At 40.1% G+C, this 11,394-nt stretch overlaps 2 protein-coding genes and 1 long non-coding RNA gene across 7 annotated transcripts in view; 1 reads left to right on the top strand and 2 right to left on the bottom strand.

Moving 5' to 3' along the window:
• The window catches only part of SPAST (spastin), a 49,654-nt gene extending 44,636 nt beyond the window's left edge, over positions 1–5,018 (bottom strand). For both annotated transcript variants that reach the window (XM_081313574.1, XM_081313575.1), the window contains exon 1: positions 4,355–5,018. In XM_081313574.1, coding sequence (XP_081169700.1) covers positions 4,355–4,745 — 391 coding nt within the window. In that variant the 5' untranslated portion in view covers positions 4,746–5,018. The remainder of the gene's footprint in view (positions 1–4,354) is intronic.
• Positions 1–10,796, top strand: part of DPY30 (dpy-30 histone methyltransferase complex regulatory subunit) — a 50,077-nt gene extending 39,281 nt beyond the window's left edge. The window contains exons 1-5 of one of the 3 annotated variants that reach the window (XM_081313583.1): positions 8,265–8,400; positions 8,799–8,860; positions 8,953–9,000; positions 9,939–10,081; positions 10,582–10,796. In XM_081313583.1, coding sequence (XP_081169709.1) covers positions 8,825–8,860; positions 8,953–9,000; positions 9,939–10,081; positions 10,582–10,654 — 300 coding nt within the window. In that variant the 5' untranslated portion in view covers positions 8,265–8,400; positions 8,799–8,824 and the 3' untranslated portion in view covers positions 10,655–10,796. The other 2 variants (XM_081313582.1, XM_081313581.1) reach the window with 2 other exon arrangements.
• Positions 5,501–8,279, bottom strand: LOC308659696. Of its 2 annotated transcripts, none has more exons than XR_014024587.1 (2): positions 8,238–8,279; positions 5,501–6,416 (listed from the first exon to the last, which is right to left on the bottom strand). It is a non-coding gene; the product is annotated as an uncharacterized lncRNA (long non-coding RNA). The 2 variants fall into 2 exon arrangements; XR_014024588.1 differs by lacking the exon at positions 8,238–8,279 and adding an exon at positions 8,137–8,179.
• Positions 10,797–11,394: the final 598 nt, after the last annotated feature.

Genomic DNA, 11,394 nt, shown 5'->3' with positions numbered 1-11,394 from the left:
CACAAATAATGAGCTGTCATAAGTTGACTAGTTCCTGTGGATAAGCCCTGAGCCGGGCCAAAACAGGAATGAAAGAGTTAATTAGCAAGGTCCATTCAAAAAACCTTGACAAATACTTAAACATATATATATATATATATATATATATATATATATATATATATATATATATATATATATATATATATATATATATATATATATATATATATATATATATATATATATATATATATATATATATATATATATATATATATATATATATATATATATATATACATACATACATACATACATACATATTCCTCTTGATAAGATTAAAAATGCAAATCCCAGGCATGTTAAAATTAACAAACTAAATGAACATTGGGATGGAATAAGAAAAACTAAAACAGTTTTTATTGCTAAAAGATCAAGCTTTCGTTGGCTAACAGCCAACATCCTCAGGATGGAAACGCAGGGGTGGGGAGATCGCGTTTATATTGTTGGTGTCTGCACTCTGCTCATGGAGCGCGTCACCGGTCTGTTTGTTGAGGTCGGCTGTATTTCTTTGAGTTGTCGTGCATCCGTTTTTGGGGGATGTTGTTTTCTCTGGGTATTGTTGTCAAAAGTGAATTGCTGACAGTTCCATGTGTTGTAGCCATAGCTCTAGTCATTGCCTGTGTTCTCATACCAGAGGTCCTAAGTGGTTGTTGCTCTTCTTACCTGTGTTCTACATTGCAGGGTGGTTGTGTTTGTGCAATCTTGATTTTGATACAATGAAGCGCTCTGTGAATGCTTGCACTGTTTGCCTTCATATCGCGCACATTGTTCCTCTTCCCAATTCCTTAGTGCCTGGTATGCAGGGGGGAGGTCTATGTGCCGGATGATGGAGGAGCGGTTTGCAAACCAGGTTTCCTTAAACAAGTGGCCGCCTTTAGTGTTGTCACTGGCAATTGCCTCGGTCCCTGTTAGATTAAAGACGTGGCTATGTGTAGCCATGTGCCCACACCTGTGAATGTTGTTCTTGTCTTCTAATAGCGAGCTTGTGTTCATGCACCCTAGTCCTCAGTCGTTTTGCCGTCTCCCCAATGTAATTGCAATTGCAATTCTGGCATGACATCTTATACATGACTGAGGATTTTTCTTCATTAGGGAGTGGATTTTTAGGGCGCATGACACAAGCTCGTAAAGTCCAATCAGGTCTGTGGGCAACACCAACCTTGTGAGGGGCTAGTATGTGGCCTCGGATACACCGTGGATAGAAGGCAGTGTTATCCGTGATGTTAAGGTGTTTTCACATTGATGGCGGGTAGATTCACCTGGCATGCTGTGTTGTCTAATGAAGTTAGATGGGTATCCGTTGTTTCTGCAGACATGATAAAGGCGGCGTCTTTCTTCCCTTTTTGCCTTATTCGTGCTGCAATGCGTGTCTATACGTCTAAAGAGGGTCCTAATACAGCTGGCCTTATTGGTTGTGGGGTGATTACTTTCGTAATGAAGTATCCTGTCCGTATGGGTGGATTTACGGTAGACTGATGTGCGTAACGAGCCGTCAGGTTGACGTCTGACTAACACATCTAAAAAGGCCATAGCTGCATTGGTCTCTTCTTCCGCAGTGAAGCGGATATCAGGATAGATGGAATTGAGCTTCCTCATCAGCCTGTCTTTGTCCTGCCTTTTGACAATCACAAAGGTATCGTCCACGTATCTCACCCAAAACATGGGGCGATACGTGGACATCACCCGGGTCTCTGTTGCAGGACTGCTTCTGCAATGACACCAGAGATGGGGGACCCCATAGGGGTACCCTTCGCCTGTTCATAAATGGTGCCTTGAAATGTAAAAAACGTTTTCAGGCATAGGGACGTAAGCTGAAGCAGATCTTCATTACTAAGTGAATCTTGATGCTGCCCCGCTCCCTGCTGTTGCAAGCGGTCCCCAATTATAGCAAGTGCTAGGTCTTGTGGAATTGAGGTGAATAGGGAGGTGACATCATAGGAAACCATGATCTCCCCCTCCTCTATGCTGACAGATCTAATTTTCTCTATAAATTCACTAGAGGAGTTCACAGTGGTATTGTTCATTACTAGATATCTTAACCTGCCATATAGCCATTTGGCCAGCCCCAAGGCTGGAGTTCCCCTAAATGTCACAATGGGTCTTAGGGGAGCTCCTTCCTTATGGATCTTGGGGAGTCCATAAAATCTGGCAGTAGGTGCGCCTTTGGGGCGCATAGTTCTTAAAGCCTCCTCCCCTATTTTCCCTTGCTGTTTTAATCTATCCAGTACCTTGGAAATTTGGTTCCTGAGGGTTGTCATAGGGTCTTTTTTGTGCCAGTTGATAGAGGAGGGAGACACATGCTTAGTAAAAAATCAAACATTATTGCAAGAGTGGACCACAGTTTCCCCATAAACAGATTCAAGAATTAATTGAAGTAAATTGGCTGCTGCATACAAACAACATACTATTGTTGTAGAATCGAAACAGGAAAACAGAGCAGAAATTTCCATCAACTTCTGAAAGTTTTAATTTTTTAAACATAGACATGAAAGTCAAATTAAATAAAACTGAATTAGTCATTAATAGAGCATTTCTCTATTTATTAGCACATGTATGGATGTAGGTTCAATACCTGGTATCTTTGGTTTGTAAATCTTACATAACGATGATGTGGCAAATTTTTGTTTGGAGAATTCTTGGCTTTCAAATAAATTACTATTGGACAATAATTAACTAATGGTCTGATTCAGTGTATGGTAGCTGTATTATTTTCCAACAAATGTAACTTGGAAAGTCTCACTTAGAAGTAGGCACAAGAATAGAATGCTACAAGTATTATTATTTAACCATTATTCCTTCCTTTTTGTGTTATGAATTGCTTTGAATATATTTCACAGAAGGCAAAAATGATCAAGATAGTGATGCTGATCAAAATTGACACATCAAGGTAGTTTCATCTATTTCAATAAGAATGATTTCCAGCAGCATATCTCACAAGAATCTACACATTTGCAAAGTATAGAATATTTAAGCACTTCTATCAATCGGTTTAGCTCTGCCTCAAAACTTTACTGTCAGCAAGCTGGAATTAATTATTTACAATTTGCAACTGACAAGACAAAACTTGTACCATCCATACGCCTAATATTAACATACTCCTCTTAACTTACTGCTGTACAGCAACCCAACCCTATAAAGGAAAACGCCATTCTCTTCTGTAATGCTAGCCATAGTTAGCTTGGTGTAGCGGTTAAAGCACCAGGCTATAAACAGGGAGTTCTAGACCAGATTTAGGTAGGAAACCAGCTGGGTGACCTTGGCCCAGCCTCACTGTCAGCGCTAGGTAAGGAGGCAATGGCAAATCACTTCCAAAACCATTTGCCAAGAAAACTGCAGAGATTGATCCAGGCAGTTGGCAGGAGTTCAAAATCAATTGAAAGGCAGCCCTACACCACCACCACCACCCCAAAAAAAAAACCTGCCAGCCACAGAAATATAATACCGTAAACATGTAAGCCGTAGAGTCACTACAGGCGGAGGGGACTAGCAGGAATGGATGAATAAGATGCAACCTGAACCTAGAGAACAAAGAGACTAACCCAATACTGTGTAGCACAAAGTCTCTTTCAGATTCACAACAAAGCCTCCCTCACATGGGCTCCACCCACAAGCCCTTCCTATCAACATCTTTCATGCAGAGGAACCCTTTATGTGGCTGTTTAACACGGGTCTGCTCGGCGTGGGCAATTACAACCCTTGCAATCCCCGGCCCCCTTCCCGTTGTAAACCCGTATTATAAGAGCATCTCTACTTTGCCCGGATGGCACTGTTAAGGTTGTCGACGACCTTAATCGCTGCTGGCACTCAAAATCCGGAGGGAAGGTTCCCTCCCCGCCGAGCCAGGCATATACACAGAATGAAGGCTATTGCTAAGCACATTTGATTTGTGCTTAGATTGTAAGCCGCCCTGAGTCTTCGGAGAAGGGCGGGATATAAATGGGATTAAAATAAATAAATCCCTGCCCCTTTCAGCCCGCTTCGTCCTGCGTGAGTCGCCAAACCCAAGCGAAAACGGCTCTAACGCACAGCCATGTTAAAAAGACAGGCAGGTGGTTCGGGTGCTAGTACCGTACGTATGCCAATGCCTGCCGTCGCTTCGCCACAAGCCTGAGAATAAAACGGAGGCTGCGACGAAGCAGAAAACCGACCCTGCACTGAGACAAAGTAAGCGTGAGAGGGGCCGAAAAGAAGAAGAAGAAAAAAAAAGGAAGGCTCCCCTTAACGGCCGCCAACTTCGCCGCCTTCCCGCCCTCTCCCCCGCTCCCAGGCCGCTTGTCCGCCGGCCCCTGCCCGCTTCCCCCAGACTTACCCGCCTCATCTTCGTCGATGCGCAGAGCCGTGGAGATGCACTCGAAGGCGCGCTTGTGACAGGCTCGTACCGACTCGGGCGCATCGCCTGCTCGGCTGGTGCCCGCGGCGGCGGCGGCCATCAACGCCCCGCCGCGGGAGAAGCGCTCGCAGAGCCAGGCGAAAAGCAGCCCGAGCTGGAAGGCGAGGAAACGAAGCAGCGCGAAGACGGCGAAAAGCGGATACGAGAAGTAGTAGAGATTCCGCTTGTGAGGAGAAGCCACCGCCGCCTGTTGGCGGTTTGGGGCGGGAGCCGGGCCGGCGGCGGATGAAGGGGAGGCCCCGGCGGCCCGAGTCGGGGAACTGGAGGCGCTTAAGCCCTTTTTCTTCCCTCTCCCTCCCGGAGAATTCATTCATCACCACCGTAGCCATAACCCGCTGCCAGGGACTGACAACCACCACCTGCGAGGGCCTGCCATAGCAGAGGCTACGCCCCTTTTGCTCAACCCCACTCTCTCACACGCGCGGACGGGGAAACTCTACGTAGCGAGCCTTTCTGAATAAGAAACCCCGTAAGCTCCTTTCGGAGGTCTATTGTTAGTTTACAAGTGTGATCCCCGCCAGAGCGCAACGCTTCTTTTCCCAAGGAAATAGCGGAAGTTTGGGTTCCGCTCCACGTTAGGAAGTTCGCCCTTTGTGTGAGAGCGATGCATTCTGGGTACTGTCGTTAAAAGAACGTTTGCATAACGGGAGTGAGAATGTTTTTCCTCGTGGTGTCTTGTCAGATAATCCTGGAAATGTGGTTGCATTGCAAGTTCCTTTCATGCTTTCAAAATCAGCAAAGCTATACGTTGCATCGAACTCCGTGACCTGATTTGCATATCCCAATAAATAGTAATGTGGTCGTTTGAGCTGAATATTGAAAGAGGAAGGATTGTTATGTGTGAGCTATGCCATTATGGTTTGGTCAATGTATCATTTGTAAATATAGTAACTCCTATATAGCCTTATGTTTAATTTTACGCTACTTTGCCTTTCTTTTCTTTCCTTTCACTTTGTTAACACATAATACAGTATTCCAGATGTGGCCTAGAAAGTCAGGCACTGAGTTTGCTTGCTACCTGTGCAAAGTGGCTTTTTTGCCCATCCCAAAATAGTAATCAAATAATTCAGGTAAGGCAAAAAGTATTTATTAAGTGGGGGATGTCAAGTATTTTTATAGGGTACAGAAACAAATGATACATACATTAAGTATATGGGATACATAACAAAACAAGTGATCAAAGAGTAAAGTACATTGATTACATGTGAGAACAGAACAATAGAAAACATTGATTTTAGCCCTATTATTCTCCATGACCCTCTGTGGAATCTCCCATCTGGACTTGGGAGGATCTAGTCCATACACCGCAGAGGTCCCTGAACACAGTGCCAGCTACTTGGTTATGCTGTTCAGTATATGCTATTCCTGCCTGCATCTTACACTCTGCTGCTATGTATTGGACTGTCTCTGAGGCCTCTTTATACATTCTGCAGTGGTTGTAGATGTAGCCGTACCAAGTAACAGCAACATCAGGAATAAGGAGTATGAGGAATTGGAGAAGTACCAGGACTGAAGGAGGAAATAGCAAGGAGGTGGAAAGTAAAGGCCAAAGTGCTCCCAGTGGTGGTAGGAGCACTTAGGCTGTGACTCCTGGGCTGGGAGACTACCTCTCTCAGATCCCAGGAACAACAGCAGAGTTCTCTATCCAGAAGAATGCAGTGCTAGGAACACACATATCACTCATAGGGGTAAGAAGGCAAATATATATGTATCACAAGTGTAAAAGAGTGCAGTGCTAGAAACATACATATCACTTATAGGGGTACGAAGGCAAATATATATCATGAATCATGTGTAAAGGTAAAGTTCATCTCTTATTGTTTCTAACTGTAAAACAGACATGTCAAACTCACAACATCACATGACATCACACAACGTATTGGGACGGTTTTGCCATTGCTGGCAATGGGGTGAGTGCGGCTTCTGCATGATGCATCCGGCCCACAGGCTGGCAGTTTGACACCCCTGATGTGAAACCATGCTGCAACAAAATGCAGTCAGATTAAATATCTTGTAGGCCCTGTTTCTCTTGAATCTGTCATCACATCTGTAGTGATAGAAACACCTTCAAGGTTGGACAATTTTTCTCAAAGTGCTTATATGGCACAATTTACTCTTGACTAAACAAGACAACTTCATTCCAATGTACAAAATTACATTTTTATCACCTCCCTCTTCTTAAAACTATTGCTGCAAATCCAATTTTCTGTAAACACAGTGAATGTAATAGACCTAACTTTTAAATAAACATGGCTAGAATGAGAAAGAGGAAAAATGGCAATCTCTCACACTGACTCCTTGAGCTTTCCACACTATAGGATAATATTGTCACTACTGCATCCCAGTATCCTCTTCTCCCTCCCTTGGTTCAGTTAAGTCAGTACTAATGAACTATGCCTAGTTCACATAAGCCACAGAGGAGTATGTTGATAACCTTGAAGAAGAAATGCAAGACCATTAAATAATTGACAATTCAGAAGGGATGAAAAATATTTTCAAGATAAAAAATATTTTCAAGATAATCCTGCCTTGATTCCATTTGGTATAAAAGAAGGCAGATAGATACTCTGCAGAATTTCAAGACTCTGTTATTATGTCCTATAAAAATAAATGTTCCAGTAGTCCTTATGTTATGTATTCTTGGTCCTGGCCTATCTTGAAAGGCTGATAATGAATAAGCTTGCCATATTGAATAAATCAAACTTGGCCAAGTCTACTTGATGCACTAAACTAAAATCAAGTAAAACAAATTCGAGCTTAATGTATTGTTTTACCAAGCATATGCTTTGCAGACATAGGCTTCTTAAGATTTCATGCAACATAAATCCTCATTCCTTCCAAATTTTGAGATTATGTCCCTAACTGTATATTGTAATTGATCTCATTTTAAGAAGCATAAAGTGATATGTTCTTAGTAGCTTAATTGTAAAAAGTGTTTATCAAATTTTCTTGTGACACATTAGTGCAATATGATATATTTATTCTAAACTGGGCAATAAATCAGGGAAGGAGTGGAAAACTGCATCCTTTCCTTCTAAGGGATTTCATATAATGATCAATCCTGCTCCACCCACTCAAAGAAGCTGGAGCTTTCTGCTCTCCTTGCCAGAAATACTCTTCTCCAACTATGACTTGTCCTTTGAAGGCACAAAGAAGCATTCTTGCCCTGTGGCCAGGGGAAAGAGCTGATGAGTTAAATGTGTTTGATAGTGTATCCTAGTTTGAACAGTGGAGTGCGCTAATTTTGCATTTTAGAATTCATTTGGGATCAAGCTGTTTATAATATACACAAATTGCCTCTGTAAACATCAGACTCTACATTTGGAGAGCTGGTCTGCAACAATTCAGACTATCAATTAGATTTTAGAAGACACCAAATATACAGGAAACATCAAATTTACGGGACTTCAGCTGCCCAGTTCTGACAGCCCCAGCTTTTCCCATCTGAGTTTTTCAAAGCAAGGAAAACACTGAATGCTTGCAAGTTAAAGAAGCCTATTGGAACAAATGAATCCGTACTTAATCCAGAACAAAATTCTGCTTCGTTGTGAGCTCTTTAGGGTGACAGCTTCTTTTCTGTATTGTCAAATTTATCACAAACGTCTGAAAATAAAGATTCTTTAACCCTGATTAATTCTGTGACTAAGCACCATGCTAATTTCGAGGATGCACAGCCTGCATTTTACACTGCTCAAACCAACCTGAGAGGTGTTTTCCTAACAGCCTTCACCCTCGGCGCAGCGCTTGAGGGAGGAGACATTTTATTATTACGCAGGCGCACAAATCAGCAAAAAAAACAAACCTCCGTGGCCTGTGAAGTGCGACATCCTTCCTTTCCATGGCCACAACATTGTACGACAACCAATATCTTTTTACGACTTGTAACGACGGTTGTTTTTCTTGTTGCTCCGCGACGGGCCGTTTCTTGCCGGTTATATCTTCCAACCGAATTTAGTTGACCAAGTGTAAGTAAGAAGAGTAGAGGCACTCTGAAGCCTTAGGCCAGGGAACCTAAGGAACCACTTACTTCCTCCATGCTTGATTTTAACTGCAAAAAAAGAAAAGAAAAAAGCTTTTGTTAGGGCGCCGAGCAAAAGCTGCATCCAATCTCCGCTTACTTGAAATAAATCGGGCTTCGTTTTGAATTAATATATGTCTCATCCGCGGTCTTTTTAAATTATGGGATTAACCCAATCGAAGCAGTGAAATCACTTTAAATATCTCACGCTTAAGGAGTTTTGTTTTACTGACTTAATATAAAAAGTACTCAGAATCCGGGAGAGTAGCAAAATATCTTTGAGATTACGGATGTTAACTTTGTATCTCAGTGTATTAACTTTGATAATCGTCATTTTTTTAAAAGTTCTTTCAGACAAACTTCTGTACATCATGGATACCGAACAGATTATCGAGGGCCAGCCACAGGTAAGGCTAAAAGAGCAAGCATAATAATAATTCTTGTTTTCCAAAGAGGCAAATATTCCTTTGTTATTTTATGGTTGTGTGTTGCTTTACAGGTTCCAGAAAATCCACATGCAGAATATGGCCTTACAGAAAATGTAGAGGTAATTGTGTTTAAATTATTTCTAACTGAAGTTAATGATACACTGCTCTTGAGTGTATAATTTAGGATACAGAACTGCATAGAGTTGCTGAATGAAGGCTCATGTTTTGTATTAGAATATTTGATTGGTGCTGAAATTATACTATATTGAAAATTAGAGAGGTTTCTATTAGTTTAATGAAAGAGTTTTTACAATTGCCTTGCAAAAGCTGTGGTTAGTTGCTCTGTGATGATGCAAATTACATGGAGAGATGCTAGAGATGGAAATCTGTTTCCCACCCACCCACCCCCCCATGTCTTGGGAGTACTTATGGGGCATTTATGACATTTTTGAAATTGTACTAAACCTATTTTAGGTTCTGCTTGATGCCTGGAAATTGTGGAAAATTGCAGTAGTGAGTTTCAGGTGTTACAGTTTTACAGTACAGGGACTCCAGAGGTTCATACAGCCATGGGATTCTGAATCGGTCACCCAATTCTATGAAATATATTTGCATACTTTGGTACAACAAGACTTCAATCACACCTATAAATCTATTGAATGAAGGTGTGAGTATTTTCAAGCAAATAAATCAGCTTTGTTGCTTGCGATTCTGTACCATTCAGAAGAATATTATTTTGCTTGTGTAGATTACAATAAAATGCATAGGTCTTTGGAAATATTCTGGATAGGGGGCGTGCAACTTGAAGGGCATATGGGTGCGGTTTCAGAAGTTTTAATTGGATGAACATGGGTGATTTATATACCTCGATATTTTAGGACACTAAATTTGTTTCTTAAAACCTCAAAAATGCAAGAGATCAATTTTCCACATTTTTGGTTCTACTCATTCCAAGGACCACAAAAGGAATGCCTGGAAACTAATTTAATTAAGAAATTTGGATTTTAATTAAAGATGGGATAGATACCTTCATAAAGCATATGTTTATGATTTTAAGCGGATAGTGGAAAATGAGAAAACAAGTGCAGAAAAAACATCAAAGCAGAAAGTGGACCTTCAGTCATTACCTACACGTGCATATCTGGATCAGACAGTTGTTCCTATCTTATTACAAGGCCTTGCAGTCCTTGCAAAGGAGAGGTAAGTTATATATACAATTATCCAAATCACTCTCTTGATTTCTTATTTGTATATTTCTTTTAATTATTAAAGCATCTGCTGTTTCTTTTGTACGTCCAGGATAGCATCTTTTTGCATATACTTGCATTCTGTCATTTTAAAATTTCAGATCATTCTCAATCTTGTCAGATAATACTTGTTCCTCTCTCATAATATCTTTTAAAGAAGGTCCATTTAAGTTCTTACTTCAATTAATAAATCAGCAGGGCCTGTAACTTAGTTATGAATTATTCCATATACTTTAGAGGCTGGCTGTATAATAAAATGCTTAGCAATCTGGAACGACATTCAAAGTATTTCTTTTTAAGCAAACAGCGTGTTCTATAGATTGAATATGCAGTATTTACAATTTACAATTATGGATTTGACTTACGTGTTAATTTTTATATTAACTTCATAAATTAATTGAAGTCAAAAGATCTTTTTATTTTACATCTATTGTTTCTCTTTTTTCTTTTCAGGCCCATAAACCCTATTGAATTTCTAGCAGCATATCTGTTAAAAAATAAGGCACAGTTTGAAGACAGGAATTAAATTCATCTGGAAATTGACAATTGATTGCTGTGTTCTATACTAAAAACATGAATCATTGTCTGATACATAAATCCTGCAGAACCAAAAATTCTCATGTACAGACCATTAATTGAATTATTTAATAAAATACCTTATATAAATTATGAAATGTGTATTAAGATGTCATGATTCTCCCACCATGATATAAATACGAAAAGGCTAGAGTTTATATCACAAACACATTTTGTTATTTGACCTCATCTAATTCAGATACCCTTGGAAAATTCACAGGTGAGAATAAATAATTCCAAAAGTATAGTCCTTCCTATAGTTCATTGAACATAAATGCAGTGGAACCCAGAGGTTAATTCTAATGAAACATGCAAGAAAAACTATAATAAGATATTTATCAGGATGTATTACTTTTCTATTGAAAAACCAAAAGTATGATTGCTCTGGTATAATAGTTGGCATATTTTGCAGAAATAGGAAATGATGTGTGTGTGTGTGTGTGTATATATATATATATATATCTCAGAAGGGTATGGCTGACTGATGAAAACTAATAAGTTTGAAATGCATATCAGTCTCCCTTAATTCTTTGTTAGCAATTTAAAATTTACACACACACACACACACACACACACACACACACACATACATATATATATATATATATATATATATATATATATATATATATATACATTCATTCATTCATTCATTCATATTTGATTATTGTATATGCACTGTTGGAAAAT

This window comes from Vipera berus, assembly GCF_964194415.1.
Source record: "Vipera berus genome assembly, chromosome: 1".
In the NCBI taxonomy this organism is placed as follows: Eukaryota; Metazoa; Chordata; class Lepidosauria; order Squamata; family Viperidae; genus Vipera; species Vipera berus.
This window is presented reverse-complemented; position numbering and strand designations above follow the sequence as displayed.